The 18,806-nt window shown below is 43.5% G+C and overlaps 1 protein-coding gene and 1 long non-coding RNA gene across 2 annotated transcripts in view; both read left to right on the plus strand.

Moving 5' to 3' along the window:
* Positions 1-5,229, plus strand: part of SYCP2L (synaptonemal complex protein 2 like) — a 75,165-nt gene extending 69,936 nt beyond the window's left edge. Inside the window, exons 32-35 of the mRNA XM_019522537.1 lie at positions 1,499-1,598; positions 1,700-1,758; positions 3,637-3,706; positions 5,014-5,229. Coding sequence (XP_019378082.1) covers positions 1,499-1,598; positions 1,700-1,758; positions 3,637-3,706; positions 5,014-5,076 — 292 coding nt within the window. The 3' untranslated portion in view covers positions 5,077-5,229. The remainder of the gene's footprint in view (positions 1-1,498; positions 1,599-1,699; positions 1,759-3,636; positions 3,707-5,013) is intronic.
* An 11,055-nt stretch (positions 5,230-16,284) lies between these two features.
* The window catches only part of LOC109301412, a 19,016-nt gene continuing 16,494 nt past the window's right edge, over positions 16,285-18,806 (plus strand). The window contains exon 1 of the long non-coding RNA XR_002098527.1: positions 16,285-18,142. This is a non-coding gene — a long non-coding RNA (uncharacterized LOC109301412). The remainder of the gene's footprint in view (positions 18,143-18,806) is intronic.

Genomic DNA, 18,806 nt, shown 5'->3' on the forward strand with positions numbered 1-18,806 from the left:
GCCTCCCCCTCCCCAATCTGTGTGCGGGGGGGGGAGGTGGGCTGTGCGCTGGGCTCTGTACCACCCTGCTGCCTTCAGACTTATGCAGGATACCATTTGCCTGCTGCCAGCGGATGGGCAGTGGCACTTGGCCAGCATGCAGTACACACATGGTGTCCCACGCAGGTCTGGAAGCAGTGGCAGCAGAAGCACAGTGCAGAGCCCAGCATGCAGTACACAGCCTACCTCTGCCCAGATCTAGGGGGCACATGCCCCCCATGCCCCACTGCCTCTGGAGCCACACGGGATGCCTGGTGGTGGCAGGCAGATGGCATCCCACGCAGGTCCAGAGGCAGCACAATGTGGTGCAGAGCCCAGCACAGCGCACCTCCCCCTGAGCACAGATCCAGGGTGTACATGTCCCCTATGCCTGCCCCAGGGTACACCCAGTGGAGGGAATGTTCCCCAAGACCCTGGAAAGGCCCAGGCTGCCTTTGTGCTGGCTCTGCTGCAGAGAAGGGGTGAGCCAGCCCAAGGGGAGCACCCCTGGGGAGCAGTGGGCTGCCACTGAGCTCTGCACCGCACTACCACTGCCTCCAGAGCCACACGGGATGCCATGTGCCTGCTGATGCTGGGCAGGCAGGAGACGCAGTGCAGGCAGCATGTGGCAGGCGCATGACATTGCACAAGGTCCCAGGCCAGCAGCAGCATGGTGCAGAATCCAGCACACAGCAACAGCCCTCCTCTGCCCCACAAACAGATCTGGGGGGCACGTACTTCCCATGCCTGCCCTGTGGTGCGCACAGTGGTGGGGAGCCTGAATGAGCTGCTCGGGCTCTATCACCCCAGCCCCTGCCTCTGCCCCCCTATCTCCCTCACTGTGGGGGGCCTTGATCTGCACCCCCCCCCACTCCCCCAACACACTTTACCTACTGGGTGCTGCTCAACACAGTGCTGCGTTCCTGGCCATGTGCAGCAGGCTGCTGCTGGGCTCTGGGTGTGTGAGGCCCCTCCCCCCCAGCCTCCCATGTACCACTTCCAGGTTGTCTGCATACTACTGGTGGTACACGTACCACAGTTCAAGACCTGCTGCTCTAACAGTAATCACCATTACTGTAACCACCAATTGCCTTCTCTTGCCTTCTTTCACTTTGAAATAAGGAAAAATTTTTAAACTAAGGCATCTTACTGTTGTCTCAAGTAGGGGTATAAATAATTAACCTGTTTTTTGCCTTTCTTGAGGAAGGTTGATCTTGTTCTTGTTTGAAGTCATGGTACCATGCAAAGAAAAAAGAAAAACACACACCTCCAAGTAATTCTGTAGTGTACTAATGCTCTCCTAACAAATTTAGTTTTCATATTCTGCTTTAAAAATATTGTACTCCTTTGAAAGAAAAGGTCTGTCAGTTTCCATAAGAACGATGGTCTTTGGGATATGAACCCCCCCCTGCAAGTGGCTGTAAGCTCTTTTGCTACATAATGTAAAATATCAAACTTGATTCTTGCTTGCATACTTCAGACTGAATAAACTGGAAAACTTCCATAAGATCGTCGTCCAGGAGCTTGCTACTCTTGAGGAGGATGCTCAAACTTTATCAGGCCTTGAGAAGGCCACTGTGGTGCGTATGTCGTCTTTTGGTTCTTCTGACGATCCATGGACTCAGTGTTTCTGCTTCCTGAATAATGTGGATGTCCTTTTGGAAATTTTTTTTTTTTTTAGGATTTTTGGAATAAGCAGTCCATCAAACTGAGCTCTTTCTGTGACAACCAAAAGAAAAGGTATTTCTTCCAGCTGTCTCTGTAGACATCACTTTGGCAGTTGGAAATGTCTGCACAATCTCTATTCTTTAGTCAAATGGTGGACTGTTGGTGTTGGTTAATTACCTTTTGCCTTTATTTTAGTCCATTTTGATCCCTGCACATTTGAAATCCATGACTAGTAGATATATTTTTTTTCTGCTTGGTTCCATGAATTGGGTATGGATGGCCACATAGCTTAGGGGTGCTTTGAATCCAAGGTGTCGGTACAGCTTCACTTCTATATTGAGATATACAAGAAATGGATGCCATTTATTGCATCTTATGATGCCTCATCTGGTGGATTTTTTTTTTTTTTCCTATCTGTATGTGGCCTCCTAGGCTAGGGACAGAAGTTACACAAACTGGTTTAAGTGATCAGAAACAGGTTTCAACCTGTAATAGCACATAAATTCAGTGCACGTAAACCAGTTTCAAAATGGCTGAAACTGATTTAAGATCATCCTGGTTGAATGTAATATCAGACTTAACTTATTTGGGTCAAACCGATTTATGCAGACCCCTTCCTGTTTTAAGTTAAACCAGAGCCCCCCAGCATTCCAGATGCTTTGCAGCTTTGGGCTGGGTTGTGCTGTCTGCTCCAAAAAACAGAGCTGGCCCTGCCCCTCTGCTGTGTAGCCAGAGCTCCGAGGGAGACTGCAGGCACAGCAGGATCTGCCTGGCTTCCCTTGCTGCTCAAGCAGGGATCTTCCCCCTACCTCCCACAGCACAGACCCCAGCCCCATGGACCCTAGGCATGTGGTATGCTAGCTAACGCTGAGAGGTCTGTCTCTCCAATGTCACTGGAACAGGCAGAAAAACAGGGTCCACTTAAGGCTTTTTTGGCGCTAATAAACAGGTCAGCTGGTAATGTTCCTCTGTTCCTTCCTTGGAAAAAGATGTTTAAGAAGAGCTTGAACTAATGAGAGGCTGTTGTTTTGTTGGTGGGCTGATAACGCAGTGTTTATCAGCCCTCTTCTGGTTTGCAGCCCTATCAGGTTTGCAGACCGTGAAGAAGCAAGGAGAGGGAAATTGAAAAGCTCAGTATCATCAACGGATGCATGCACTATACAACCCCTACCCTTTGCCTCCGAGTGCTAGCCTGGGGTCTGGCAACAATCCCAACACCTGAGCAGGGAAAAGCCTGGGACCATGCAGGCCAGGGTTGGGGTTTACACTCCTCCCTAATCAGAGCATCCTGCCAGAACCTGGCTGTGCCCCCCTGCCACTCTCAGCTCAGCATTGTTGAAGTGAAGGGAGAGCTGCTTTAGCACCCCCTGGCTTCTAGCCTGAGCCACTGCAGGTATGTGCCTGCGTTTCTTCAATCTAGAGGGACTGTCTGTACGGTTGCAAACCAGTTCAACCTAGGCAGGTTAAACTAATCTTCAAAGATTGAATCAATTCAGGCTTAGGCTTTTTGAACGTCTGTTGCTAGCCCTGGGCTTGGATGAAACCAAACTCCAGCGTACAAATCCAGTGCTCCAATCCAGTAGTTGATTGGAGGGGAGGGGGTGTTCTCTTGCTGGGAATTGATGTCACACAAGTGATTTCTCTTGTCTACTATGTTTGGGAGGTGTCCCTGAAGTATACTTGTATTATAAATGCCTGCAAAAGAAAGAGAGGTTTTCCTGAATGCTCAGGGCTCTTCTTGCTTCCTGCTATCCAGATGAGCATCATAAAGGCTTACTCAGGTGGTACATAGCTGTGCAAGCTTTGTGCAATTGCTCAATGGAAATCCAAGGGTTTTCTTGGCTGCTGATTTGGCATCTGAGCTGTAGTTAAGATGTACACATGTGCTTATGTATAATATGCATGAAATATCTCTGTTCAGCAAGATTATCCAAGTTTTTCTCTTTCCAGAATTCAGGCTATAGATTCAGTGCTGGAGGAAACTACGAAGAGTTTCAAAGACACTGTACAAAATGCCAAGGTGTGTGCTGTTCACAGGCAGCATTGGGTGGGATGCTGAGTTGGGGCACAAACATTAAGCAGATGAAGCATATACTGTTTTGTTGACCAGAGCGTTGAAGGTTTCCGTTAACTGGACAGCGCAAGAATATTACATTGGACATTGCCTATTCAGTTGGATCTTCTGGTTTTGTAAATTTACCTCTAGATTGCTGTGTAGTACTGTATGTTGCATCTGATCCCAGCCTGTGAAATGGCTTCTCACAAGATCTGTTGTACCATCAACATATACAGCGTAAAACTGTGAGCTTATTCTGAAACAGAATGTAAATCAAACTGTGGTATTGAGATTAGGGAATTTTTGTTCCCCAGCCCCCTTTCCAAAAAGTCATGCCAGTGGTTGTTCATTAAACAGTGCTATTAAGCAGTTTGAGAACACGTGTTAAAATTGTACAAAACTTAAGAATTGGTAATGTGCAACTTTTAGTCCATTTCCCAGTCTCTCCTCTTGCATTCCAAGCATGCAAGGACCAGGCACAACCCTGCCTCTGTCCAGTGCTCCATAGGGTCTTCAGCCATTCTCAGAGGACTGTGGCAGTAGGAGAGGGTTGGGGGCAAGGAGGGATTTTCATTCTTCTGACATAACCCCTTGAGCTCCTTGTTGGGGTAGTTATTCCTGGCTAAGCATCAATGAGACATCAAGCAAAATTGAGACGTCAGTCTTGAAAGCAGTGGTTGTCAACCTTGTTAGACTTGAGGCATCTCTTGGAAAATTCCAGCTCTTATTTTTATGTAGCCAAGAAACAAATGAACCTAATAAAGCAATTCTTCTGTTGCAAAGCACTCAGAAAAACCACAAGTGAGAATTTTTTCAACACTGGATTCCTGTTTGAAATCTTTTAGCTTATCTTGTGTTACAGGAGTTTGTGCACCTTTAACAGTGCTAATATTGTGTGACACCCTTAAAAGAATCTTGTGGCATCCTGGTTGAAAATTGCTGCTTTAAAGTGACAAAAATATTTATCTTATTGCCATTTTATTATTTAAAGACAATATTATAAGAGTTAGTCTTTTTTCTTCAAAAATATCTTTTAAAAAATATATATCTTCACAACTGCAAAAAAAAAAAATGCTTTGTCCTGTTTACAGTAGGAGATACTAAATGCTTAGTACTTTGCAGGATGATGGTTTTTAACTAAATAGCTTGGAATTAAAAATTCACGATGTAATTTTTTAAATGCTGTTCAGTGATTTACAGATGATGATGATTTTAATGTTGAACATTCACAAAAGTAACTTCTTCCTAAATTTATTACTTTCTTTCCACAGTATGAACACCTGGTGGAGAAGGTGGAAGAAAGTAGTAAGGTGGTCATTGTTCCATCTGATTAACAAAATGCTGGAATCAGACTGCAAACCAGTATATTAAGACTTCAACCACTGGATATAGGGTATATAGATAAACAGTGGATCTTGTAAAGGATATGCAAGATGGCCTTTCTCAATATCTTTTCACTCTTAAAATAAAGGCAATGCTATTACTGAGTTTTTAAAAACCTGACCATTCAAGCACCTTTTTTGTTTTGTGTCCCTTCCGCCCCCCCAACCCCCTCCCTGTCGTTGACCACAATTGGGAGATACTGAGGTCTGATGCAGTGTTAACTTGCATCCAGAGTAATTCTACTGACCAGCATGGGAGAAATGAGAACTGAATACTATGGTTTATATGACAAATTGATGCTGTATGACTTGCAGAAGGAATGTTGTTAATGAATTTGAGAATATAGCCTTTAGCGATTTGACTTCTGAGCAAAATATCACTCGCTTCTGGCAACTAATATTCCCTTTGTATCCATGTTTATAAAGAGAAGAAAATTATCTTCCTTTAAATAAAGATTTCCATTGTAGGCCCTGAAACCAGACATGAGTGCCCTCCTAAATAGAAACCTCCAAGGCCCAAATGGAAGGTCTAGAAGATGCTGGACAGCTTGCTTGAGGCCGCTTGCCATTCTTTCTCCACTGTGCTCTGGGTTTCTAACCCTGGAGTCTACATCTTCAAATGAGTTATTCAGTTGGGACTCATGGTAGAGGTGATATCTTTCTTTTATTAAACCAACTAGATTTTTTGCAAAAAAAAATGATTTAATTGCAAGCTTTTGGGTGCAAACACCATTCATCAGGCATCGAAGAGAAGATTGTAGAAGTTCTCTTGAGTAGAAAAAAAAGTTCATATTTCATAGGAGAGTTCAAGGTGGTAAAATATATGTTTGGAAAAAATAATTTTATATGCAGATTAGGCTCAGAAAAGTTGGAATAATCTGTTTACCTTGAAGTTGTTGGTAAGCAGGATGTATTCATATTATCTTCTGGTTATTGTGTTTCATATTTCACAGAGGAATCAATAGATGGGATGCTTCTCTGGGCAGGAATTTCTTATCTGGTGAGGTGTCTCTGAGTTGTGTTGTGAGATGTTCTGTGAACATGCAAATTGCCTTGAACAAAGGCAGGTGCAGTATCTCCAGTTTCAGGTGGTCAAAGTTGCTTCATCACTATGAAATTATGAAGATTTCATGTTTAAAAAAAAAAAAAAAGGCTAAAACTTGACCTCTTCCATGTGTTGGGTATCTAGGTTGTAGTTGTATTGGTCTAGATGAAAAAGCAATTGGGACTCATGGTAGTGGCGATTTTTATCTTTTATTAGACCAATTAGATCTTTGCAAAAAAAAAAAAAAAATCTTTAATTGTAAGCTTTCAGGTGCAAACACCCTTCAGCTTGCAGTTAAAGAATTTTTTTGCAAAAGTCCTCTGCCCAGAGGCGCTTCCCATCTATTGACTCCTCTGTGAAATATGAAACGCCATAACTGGAAGGAAATATGGCTACATCCTGCTTACCACCAAACAACTGCAAGGTAAACAGACTACTCCAACTTTTTCTCTGAGCCTAATCTGTATATAAAATGATGTTTTCCAAACAGGAGATTTTACCACCTTCAACTCTCCTATGAAATATGAACTTTCACTTCTACTCAGGAGAACTTTTACAGTCTTCTCTCCAATGCCCGATTTGAAGGGTGTTTGCGCCTGAAAGCTTGCAATTAAAGACATTTTTTTTGCAAAAATCTAGTTGTTCTAATAAAATATATCACCGCTACCACGAGTCCTGATTGCTTTTTCCTCTAGACCAATACAGCTACAACTTGTATACCTGATGTTATTCAGTCAGTGCAGTCAACTTGGAAGCTGTCAGCTCTAGAGAAGCTTGTACTTGTATCATAAGTGAGCCTACCTTGGGGCAAGAGAAACTAGTCTGAAAAGGACCCTTACATTCTGTTTTGCTTCCAAGTGAAGCTTGGCTTAATTGAAATTCCTGCTGAATGGAGGTTGTTATATTATAGCTGCCCTTTACAGATAAACTGCATGTGGTATTCCAGCTGCAATACTGGCACACAGTATACTCTGAGTATCTTAATTGATTTTTTTTTTTTTTTTTTTGGGAATGTAGCAAATTTGCAAGTTTCCCAATCCTTCATGTCTTTCAAAGTTGTGCAGTATTAAGACAACCCTTGAAAACCAAGATGGACCTGCTCTCTCGCAATCTTTCTGCCCCTAGGACCAGCTAAGGAATGGAAAGGAAAGGAACCTTCTTAAATACTTTTAAGAGTACTTCCTAAAACTGCTTCTTAGAAACCTAGGCAGTGTTCAGTGCAAGCAATGGAACAAAAGCCCTGATAACAGCAGGTAGGATGGGTTCCAACCAGTGGAAACCAGGAGTCAGCTGTGGGTGGGAGGAGACATCAAATTTTTTCTTAATTGTTTGCATTTTACTAATAAATGGTCTGTATGATGAATAGCATTGTACTCTTCTGGACCTTTAATTGTTCACACCTTCTCCTTGTGACTTCATGCTGCAATACTGTTACCATGCAAATTGGTAGTTTATTAATTACCTTTTGAGCAGTTGAAATGTGGATTATTTTATTTTTATTTGAGGACATCTGGTACCCTAGAACTTGTCTCATTTCATACAGCTCAACTGCAGAGACTGTTTTTAAATACTAGTATTAGATTTGAACACAGAAACCTTATCTGCTTAGGGTTCTAGCCAGCATTTTCAACCCAGGTGGAAGAACAGACTCATGAATCCCTGCTTCTCCTGACACTTTTAAATAACAAAGTAGTCTTGGTATGGGTTACCGTCAAACATGCCTTCTAGGTGCTTTTTTAAAGCTTGATTTGTGGCTTAAACAGTATTTAAATTGGAATTTGACACGGTTGTCATGGCAAGTTACCAATTGCTGGAAATAAATTAAGTGTACAAAGGTCAAACTTTATAAAACTGATTCTGAATATTGTAAAGACTGGACTCAAGAAAATATTTCCTTGCAGTTAGGGCAAGTTCATAACAGAAACTGCCAATGACCTCTTTCATCATAGAACTTGACTCCAGGGAGCCAAACTATTCCTGACTCTGAATATCATGCAGTATAGCAACAAAGGATGGTATGCTCTTGGTGCATCAGTCAAGATTGCACTCCCCTTTGATTACTGTAGCCGATACTCAGAAAGCAGTATCACTGTTCTAGTGGGAGAAGGTGGATATACCTAACCATTTTACTTGTTTCTACAGGGAAAAAAAAATAGAGCAAACTGCCCGTTGTCTTTCTTAGAATCATAGAATCAATGAGTCGGAAGGGACCTAGACAGATCAACTAGTCCGATTTCCCCCACCATGGGCAGGAAGGAGCACTGGGGGTGGCAGGGTCATAAGACCCCAGCCAGGTGACTATCCAGTCTCCTCTTGAAGATTTCCAGGGAAGGTGAGGGCACCACCTCTCTGGGAAGCCTATTCCAGGCTCTGGACATCCTTACCGTGAAGTAGTTCTTCCTAATATCTAACCTAAACCTATCCTCCGTCAGCTTGTGGCCATTGGTCCTGGTGACTTCAAGGGGGGCCCTGGTGAACAGACTTTCCCCGAGTCCCTGCTGCTGGCCCCTGATAAGGTTGTAAGCAGCCACAAGATCCCACCCCACAGTCTCCTCTTGCGGAGACTGAAGAGACTCGGGTCCCTCAGCCTCTCCTCATGGGGCTGGCCACGGAGGCCCTCAACCATACGAGTGGCCCTCCTCTGGACCCTCTCCAGGTTCTCCACATCCCTCTTGATGTGCGGCACCCAGATCTGGACACAATACTCCAGCTGCGGCCTGACCAGCACCGCATAGAGGGGGGAGCAAGACCTCTCTGGACCTGTTAGTGATGCCCCTGTTGATGCATGACAAGGTGCGGTTGGCTCTGCCTATTGCTTCATTGCATTGGCGACTTGTATTCATCCTGGAGTCAATCCTGACTCCAAGATCCCTCTCTGCCTCTGTGCTGCCGAGAGGGTCAGCCCCTAACCTGTAGCCATAATGCTGGTTCCCTCTCCCCAGGTGCAGCACTTCTTGGGGAGTTGATACAGAATTGTAAGTTCTATATTTTTCTGGTGTTCATAAAAACGTAGCGTATTGTGTGGTAGGTAGCTGTTCTCTTGCTATGCAGCGTTGAACATACTCTAATCTCATGACTTAATAGTACAGTTGCATGCATGTCAGGAATTTGAACTCTGGGTCTACAGAATATAGCAGATTTCTGAGGAAAGTTATCTTGTTGGTAACAAGCTTTTTGTATTTGTGTGTGTGTTTTTTCTTTCTGGATGCTTTGTGTTTGGACGGAAATAATTATGATCAAGGCTTTTTTTAACTTAAGTCAAGGTAACTATGCTGATGTCATAAGCTGCTTTCTGCGCATTAGTGAAAATTTTATAAGGGATTGAGGATTGTTGCCATGACTTCTGAAAACTGCAACCTGATTGCCCTGTTTCTTATTGCACAAACCTCACCATTTCGACGTCTTACCTGAACAAAAATTTTATAGGTATTAAATTTTAGAGAAATGTGCAGCCAGAAGGGAAGAAAGTTTTCATGCGATTTGTACAAAGCAAATTCCGTGGCAAGTAGTAATGAGTAAAATGCAGCTGACCTATTTATTGACACTTCTACAAAAGAGATTACTCAGTCCTCAAAATTGGTACTAAAACAAGTTTAGTCTTTTCTAATCTACTGCTTGTGGGTTGTTTCCTAAGTAGCATAGCTCAGTTACCTGCACAAAGCACAATCACTGTTGTATTCTTGGTTTTATTTTTAAGATGTAGTTTACATGGCTCTACTTTCACTTGAGATATCAGCTATGCTGGATGAAGGTTTTAGCTAGCTTTGTCAGAGGGATGGAGTAGATAGTTTGGCTTTCCCATATCTTTGGAATTATTTAAGTTTCATAGGGATATCTGTTGCAATAAATTGTTCATCTGCTTAAAAAGTGTCTTTGACACCCATGGCCTTGGTCCTGCCTGTCTCTGTCTGTGAATACCTCTGTGAAATAATAAATTAAAAATTAAAATTACAGACCTGGAGCGTTTCGCATATTGTACCTTACTACCTGATCATTGGCTGGTCAGACTGAAGAGTTTGTAAAGCCCCATTGTCATATTTCAGAAAGTCCGGGGAGTTAAACCTCCATGTAGAGTCTTCCATGACCTGCTCCATGGTGCCACATGGCCTTGGCTCAGTTTGAGAGACTCTGTTCCTCTATCAAAAGCAAATTGAATTCAAAGCAAATTACTTTGGTTCAGTTTCTCTAAACCAAAGTAAAAGGAAAAGAAAAAAGGCAATATCCTTCTCTTCATTCCTCCTAGAACTTTTTTTCCTTTTGTGTAAAAATATTTAATTAATCTTTGGTGATCTGCCTGGCCTGTCCCTGCAAAATTTCTCTGAACCCATGTGGTGGTTCCATGTACAAGGTGAAAGTTTTTGTGTTCTAGATGCTTCCAAAGTTCCTGTGGCTCCTCAAATTGACTTGCTCACAACACAGTGCCATGACTGGGTCAGAGTGACATTTCCTACTTGGCAGGTAGCTAATTGACTCTGGCAACCCTCCTGAGCACTTTTTTTCCCCTTACTAAGCTATCAGCCATGGCAGGTGGTAGGTATCCACTCAGTACTTTATCCGTTTCTTCCTCTTTAGCGCAGATAGAATACTTGATTTCCAAACCAAAAAAAAAAGTATTTGGGAGATGCAAAGCTATGAGAAAAATATCAGTCCCAGTCAGTCTGACTGAAACATGAAATGCAATTCAACATACAAATTCATTGCAATGGCCAATTGATATCAATTAGTTAAAAATCTTGTCTTGCGTATACCCTTAACTGACTTCTTGTGTCCTCCTTGAGCCAGATCTTGGTGGGGCTTTTTATGATGGATGTTTTGCATAATGCTACATCCAGGCTTTGTCTAGGTACCTAGTAAATAGTAGCTGCATGATATAGTTTAAAAGGGGGCATGTTTAATGGTTGGAAATAGCAGAAGCGGCAAATGGTACTTTAGTTTGGTTTTGTTTTTAACATGGTTTTAGTTTTGCCATTTTTTCTTTCCTCCTCTTAAGGCTTGTAGCTAATGCCTTTTTGTTTTGATTCAGACCATCCGTGAATGTAAATAATTTTACAAACTATGTTTATTGTCCACATAATGTATAAATTTTGTAGTGAAATTTGGAAGGCTACAGTGGAACTAAATACCACTGAATTCTAACAGTACTGTATTCCAAGAGCTCTTCTTTCTGGAAAGAGAAACATGCATGCATATGATTGCTAATGTCTTGATGGGCCGTCTTCCCTCCACACCTTCCCATCTTAAATTTATTGGCATTTTGCCTTCAGTACAGGGCCAACATGACTTTATAGGGAGGTACACGTGAAAGTACAAATCTGATTTTAAGGAAGCCGATCCTTGCCGCCTTGATTCCCAGATGTTAATAAATGTGGCTGAGCCTTTAATGCTAATATTAGATCTAATATTTCAACTGCTACATGACTACGTTTAGAAATAACAGTCTAATCTCCCTAGAGGGGCTGACATTCAAAAGTTTGCTGGTTCTTTCTGGGCTGTGTCCTCTGCCTTCCCTCCCCTGCCGCCCCGCCCCCCACCATTACCTTTGCACCCGCCTCTGTTTGTTTTAATTTCAAGTATGAATTCATAGATGGGTAGAATCTGCATAGGGAGCTTAGAATCGTAACAAGAATCAAGGGACAATGACTGGATTTTTTTTTTTTTTTTTTAGTGCTGTCTAAACCTCAGTTAAACATGTGCACGGGTCCTTTCAACACTTATTGCAATTTAAAAAAAAGCAGCTTAAAATCAATGAGACTTGCAATCTGGCAGCATGGGGAATTTTGAGGTTCCCTGATGACTAAAGTGACTGCAGAGCTATAGATCTGTACAACGTAAACTGGGATGTTAATTAGCTGTGCAGTCTAGTTCTTGTCACCTCATAAATACTATAATTGGACACTGCACCCTTTCTGGCCCTGATGAATTTTAATAGGGAGTGTCTAAGACAGCACATATACATTAACCCAAATCTTGTAAGGTGTAACAAACAGAAAAACCCAGCCTTGTTTAATATGTTAAAGGAGTACTTAATCTTTTCAGACATGCTAATAAAACCGCTTATAGTGGCAAAATTCAGGGGCTAACCTGTAGATGCAGCCTTCTAATGGCTCTGGTATCGCATGGTTTACCTGATAGGATTCAAATTGGTAATGCAGCATTTCAAACTGCAGTGCAAGAAGTGCTTGGGGGTGGGGGGCATTATCTCATGCTAGGAACAAATGTAGTCCATCTGCATGTGTCAGACCATGTTTCACCCTCCTTTTTACAAGAGCTTTCAGAAGCATTACAAAAAGCAGAGGTTGGGTTTTTTTGTTTTTGTTTTTTTAACTTGGGCCCCCTCTAAATGTTACAGGTATTGTGCAATTAACTGGAGACCAGCTACGCATGCAAAGTAGCTATCACATGATAAAAAAGCTCCAAGGAGCTATAAAGTTAGACCTAAAAATGTATACTAACTTTATAATTGGTTACTATTGAGCTTTAATTTGCACACGTGCTGACAGGGCACTGAACGGCAGGAGTGCACCATACTCGGCGTGAAACCCCCAGGCCCTGGGCGTCACAGCTGCCATGATTCTTAGGGCCATCATGGTGTGGGAAACCTCTGGGGCTGGAGCATTGTTGAAGGGCTGTTTTGTGTTGTTTGTTTATCTTTGCCCCATTCCCCATCCCTCCTCCATGTGTGGCATGGCAAGAAGCACAATTGGATCCCATTATGTCTTTACCTGCACATGTAGAGGGGCTTTAGCTGTGTCTTGTTGGTGGACAAGAATGATTTCAGACTCTACATACAGGTAGATGCATTTGTTCACTTCTGGCCTTTTGGATTTTCTTCAAGGAACCGGGTCTAGGCCATCCAATATGGAGACTTCTTTTGCCCAGTAACGTGTTTGTAGTTTTTAGGTCTCAAGACCTTTCAAAGATAAATACTTGCATTATGTTTGCAATAAAAGAAAATTTAAAGTGCACACCAGAGTTGCCCAATTTGTTTGTGTGGGAGTGGATTGTGTTAATTCTGAGTAATGTGCGTCTCAAACAGTAACAAGCACTAAGAAAAAATTATTAAAACAAGTGGATGGCACAGAAGTTAAAGAAACTCCTGTTATGAATTGAAGGAAACACCCTTCTGTAGTATCTACTCTACTCAGAAATAAGCTGGATCTCTTATAGCAGATGCATGTCAGAAAATAAAGAAAACATAAAACACCTATTTTAGACCCAAATACTCTATAGGAAGGACAAAAGGACCTTGATCATGCACTATTGCACTTCCACTTCACAAGAAGGGCAGCTTGCAAAGAGCCTATGTCAGTAGTTAACAGCATTTTGGGCATGTCTACACATTGCTGTATGATAATGTTGCCATGTGCTGTGCTTCATTACCTGCTTTTGGAAGCACTGAAGCATAACATAGTACAGGCTGTTACTGCACCGTGTGTGCTATGCACGGGTAAATTTTTTTCCCAGCTAAATTGCTATAGCGGCATGCTATACTAGCTGGTGATCAAGCGTAGACCCATGTGATCGCCATGTCGCTGTAGCGTGCCATACAGCAACAATGCATCACTACGTTGCCGCAGGGAGAAGTGTAGATGCGCCCTTTTTGACTCAAGGCACCCTTCTGTAATGGTTCTGAGTGGCACTCTGAATACAGGCAGAGGAAGCCCTCTCCTTTCTCTCACATAAGGAGACATGATTTCCCACCCCCCAACTTTTGCCTCCGTGCATGGAAACCCAGGGTGTGCTCCTAGTTCTCCAGGAGGGACAGGAGCAGGAACAGCACTTGCTTTAACCTGTCCACGGTGGTGTCATTGCTGGTCTGGGCTCTGAGAAGAGCCAACAACAGCAGCTGCATGGTGGTCCCTGCTGCAGCCTGGTCTGGCAGGAAGGAGCCCCTCCTGCTGCTGCTGCTGCTGTATACAGTCTCCTAGAGAGAAGCATGGTAGGATGGCACACTTAAAGGATCTCAAGGTACCCCACACTGTTGGAGCGCCCCGGTTGAGAATCACTGGCCTGTGTAGACTGTTGGGATGTTCTACATCCCAAGGGGACTCCCAGTGAAGAAGACTGTGGAGGAAGGAATGTATAAGCTTCCTTAGATTGTTAGTCACCACAAACTGCTTTGCTGTCGCTCTGTGCCCTTTGGGAGTGAGCCTATCTTTGGCCTTGTCAGAGTTCAGACTCGGTTGGTAAGAGGTGGAGAACTTCTTTAAAAATAGTACCTGTATTTTCCAGAAATGGAAAAAAGAATGCAGAAGAGGGACTGAATGTCTTCACAGGATGATACTATTGCAGTATATCACTGCTATCTATAACTTTTAGCATATGAAAGTACAGTACAAGTGTAGCTGTTCACAGTACAATTTGCTTAATACACATTTTTTCTTTTTTTTGGTGAAGTCAGCGTGTGGTTGCTAGCAAAAACAGCCTCTTGATGAATTCAGATCACAGGATTGTTCATGGCACTTGCTGCCTTCTTTCCAGACATTTCCAGGCAAGAAATATTTCTTGAAGTATTTCATTTATAAAACGGTCTAGGATCTCTCTGCTTCCCATTGTAACTGAGTCTAAGAGATCATAATGATATGCAGAGCTTCTGTAATTAAGCTTGTTGACATTTTTGCAATGGACTTAATCCTGATGAGTGGTCAGTACTTCTGTGCTCTGGACTGCTGGTATGAATTATCTGCTTGATTATCTGAATTTTTGGGGTCTCTAACTCCTCTTTGGTACACAGATTTCTGAAAAGATTTTTCCTTTGTGACCAAACCTAGGGGTGGCCAATTTTTATTTTGTATTCAGAAGTGAACAGCTACAATAGGGATTGAGAGAACACCATCCATGATTTACATTAAGTTAGACCAGGGGTTTCCAACCTTTTCGAATGTGGGGCCGGATCACAAACTTTTTATCCCCCAGTGGGCCAGCGAGCCATATTCAAAGACCTCACAGGAAGTGGTGTCACATCAGGAAGTGATGTCACGTGACCTTTGACACCAATGAAATTGCAGGAAGTAACAATGAAATGGGTCTGGAAATGTGCCTAGGGAAGTTGTGGTTTTCAGAAAGTGTGTATGTTTGGTATAGCTTAGGAACAGGACATCATTTTTTCTGTGTAGGGGGTTGGACTAGATTAGGGCTGCCCAGCTGACTACCTGCAGGCCACATGTGGCCTGCAAAGGGCCTAGATGTCGCCCACAGTCTACATGGGGTCTGCAGGCAGTTAATATATAGGGGCATGGGCCTGGGCAGCCACCTCTCCCACTGCTGTGCAAGGGGGAAAGGCCTGTGGCGGGGGGGAGGAGTGGTCCATGTCCTGCAAATGCATCCTGCATTTAATTAACCACAATGACCATGAATTAAATAGAAATTGTAGGCATATACTGCAGAGACATGGAAGAGATCTCAAGGATAAGCTAGTCCAGGTCTGTTCAGATCTAGTGAGGCTGTGGGCCCCAGACGACACCAGCATGTATTAGGCAGGCTGCACGCTGTGGGGGTCGGCCCCTAGGACCCCCTCACTGCACGGGCTGCTCCAGCAGCATGCAGACCCCCATCCTCAGCCATGCAGGCTAGATTAGCAGGACCTGAACCGCCAAGGAGGCAGCTGGACGTAGAGCGCCTCTGGGCCGGGCTCCTCCTGCCTCCCGCCCAGCCTGGCTCTGGCAACCGCGCTCCCCACAGCCCCGGCTTGGCCCCAAGACGCCCCCAGCTCCGTGCAAGAACTTACCTCGTGCCTCTGTCCACCATGCATGTAGGCAGGGCAAGGGCCATGCTGCAGCTCCCATGGCCACATGCCGAAGGCAAGGAGCAGAGCCAGAGAAGAAGCTGCACATGCTGTCCCCAGCTCGTCCAGTCAGGCACGGCTGGGGCAGCCCCACACCGCGCAGCCCTTGGGGCAGCAGTGCCAGGACCCGGTTCACTGATGAGCCTAGCCCTGCGGGGGTAAGCAGCTTCCCTCCCCTCCCCTCACTGCCGGCTGGGGCCCACGGGCCAGCCCTGCCCGCCTCACCTTGCTGCTGGCTCCATGCTCTGCACCCGGCCACAGCGGCTCTGCAGGCAGGATAAAATGGCTTGGCAGGCTGCGTGTTGGACACGCCTGAGTTGGACAGACTCTAACTTTTCCACCTGTTTTGAAACAAAATTTCTACTTGTATTTGCCACAAAGGATACTACATTGAAGTCTTTCACAACCAGTCCCTTCTATCCAATTTCCTCCAACTGAAAGGGGAAGCTTGCAGTGCTCCCTCATGGGAAGTGCATGTTCATGGGGAAGATCAAGCTGTGTGAATCCTATTAACCCTTGCATCATCATACTGTATAATCTTATTCTACAGTTAACTCTCAAACCTTTGGCAGGTGCCAGGATATGCTTTTGGATTCCTATAGTTCAAAAGAGACTGAAGAGTGAGATTTAGAGTTTGAATCTGAAAAAAAAAAAAAACAAAACTTCCACATATACTTCCCCTCAGTTGTTTGAACAGGCAATTTTTTTTTTTTTTTTTAAATTAGTTTGAACAGTATGAATTGGTTTTCAGAGTTGCACTCTCCTGTGCAATACTTAAAACTCTCCATGACCATTTTGGAGCTATTTGTTAATTTGTTGTAGCAGCCATGCTAGTGGATGCCCAGCCATCCCTATCTTGTGCCTATAAAACACGAGGGGGCTAGGAAAGGCAAAACAGCCGGAATTAATGAAGAAAATAAATGGCCTAGGTGGAAATGCAGGCTAATAATAAAGAAACTACAGGAGGGCCTATCCCAGTGTGCATTTCATTCAAAACCCTTCTCCAGGGGCTGGGATTGAAACATTCATCTGTGTGCACCATGTTGAAAATGGAGTGAGGACTCCACTCTACCACTCAAAATTATGCAAAGAAGCTTTCTTTGGGAAACTGGTAAAGGGAAGGAACGTAAATGTCAGCTGCATGAAAACATTTGCTGGTGGGGGAATCTCCCATCAGCTTTCTCTGTGCTAGTCTCTGAAAATGTTGTCTGATTCTTTTAAAAATATATATATTTGGCCTCAAATGCCACAAGAAAAGTGATTTGTAAAATTTGTTTATTTCAATTGTTAAGTGTTACAGTAAGATCAATTTTAAAAAGTCGACACCTCTTCTATTTTTTTTCAAAGTTGCAGCATTTTGAAGACATTACGATAGGTTTTAACATACCTGATTTCAGTCTGCCAGATGGTTTAGATCTGTAGAGTGACACTTGCTGAACAGCCCTTAGAGCATTTCAAGTAAGGCAAGTTTTTTGGGTTTTTTGTGGTTTGTTTATTTGTGTGTGCGTGTGTGTAATATTGGCTTTACCAACACAATCCTCGGATGTCTGAGTTTGGCTTTCACGGTAAAGCTTTCAGCCTTGCAATGCTGATGCTTTCCACACTACCTGTCAGATGTGTGGTCAGGAAGATGCTTGCTCACATCCTTTGCACACAAAGGGTTATGGCTTCCATTCAGACTAAACTCAGGATCCCTTGTTTGGCCACAAAGCCTCTTTGGTACCCCAACTCTCGTGCTCTGTTCCTTAGAGTAACTTCCAAGATTTTCTAATTAATAATCTCATCTTCCTACTTGAGAATCTTTCTTCTGATGGCATGAGAATAAATGAAGTGTGCTCTCTGGTGCCTCAAAGGGGCTCTATGGAGCAGAATGAAGATGTGATTTTTAGCATGGAAAAGCATTCTTGTTCTAACTGGTAGTGTTGGGGATGATGCTGTAACCATAATGGTCCAGAAAAAATGGGAGAGGCAAACAATTTTTGTGATGATATCTTTTACTGGACCAACTGTACAGTTGGGAGGAACATAAGCTTTCAGATACCACTGTCTCTGAGACCTACAGGGTACAATGGTACCCAAAAGCTTTTCTATCTCTTCTAACTATGCAGTCCAATAAAAGATTGCCTTAAAAGTCTTTGTTCTAGTCTCAGTTTGGTCAGTAGCAATGATAGGGTAAACATGGCAGCATGGTTTGCCTGCATAAGTAGCCAGGTTCTCTGGGCTAGTTTGTACTTGACCTACTTGCATATGGTGAAGCTTGTGCTGCCATGTCTCTTCTACCCTATTCCCATGCAAGCTAGGCTTAATGCCAGCCTGGAAATGCTACAATTGCACATCTCTTGATATGCTCTAGGAGCCCGGTGACAACCATTTCCCTTCTCTGCTTTGGTGTCAAGGGCTGTCTTGGCACTAGCTCAAAAGTCTAACAACTCAGCATTTCAGTTTAGTTGCCTTTGTAACCCCCTTCTTTATCAGTTGATAAGAATGTTTTTCCTGTGCCCACCACTACTAGCAGCATTTCTCATACCAAATCTACACCTGCAAGCTCCTTCTGAATTTTTACCCATATTTAACATACTCTTACTTGATCTCTGTGTCAGACCATATCCTGGGTTTTGCAATATGAACTGGAGAGAACTACAAAGTAATGTCAGTCCAAATGATTGACTACAGCTCCTCATACGCACTGAGTTCAGAGTCCCCCTCCCTCTCCACTCCTCTACAGAAAAATACAAGCAAAAATAAACTTATCAAAAACTAGTTCATTGAAGAGTTGGAAAGCATGTGCATTTTATGTGGGGTTAAACCAGACTGGAGGGGGGGGGGGGGTGTACATACACACTTCATTTCAAC

Source organism: Gavialis gangeticus, unplaced genomic scaffold, assembly GCF_001723915.1.
Source record: "Gavialis gangeticus isolate Ggan-Ray unplaced genomic scaffold, GavGan_comp1, whole genome shotgun sequence".
Taxonomy (NCBI): domain Eukaryota; kingdom Metazoa; phylum Chordata; order Crocodylia; family Gavialidae; genus Gavialis; species Gavialis gangeticus.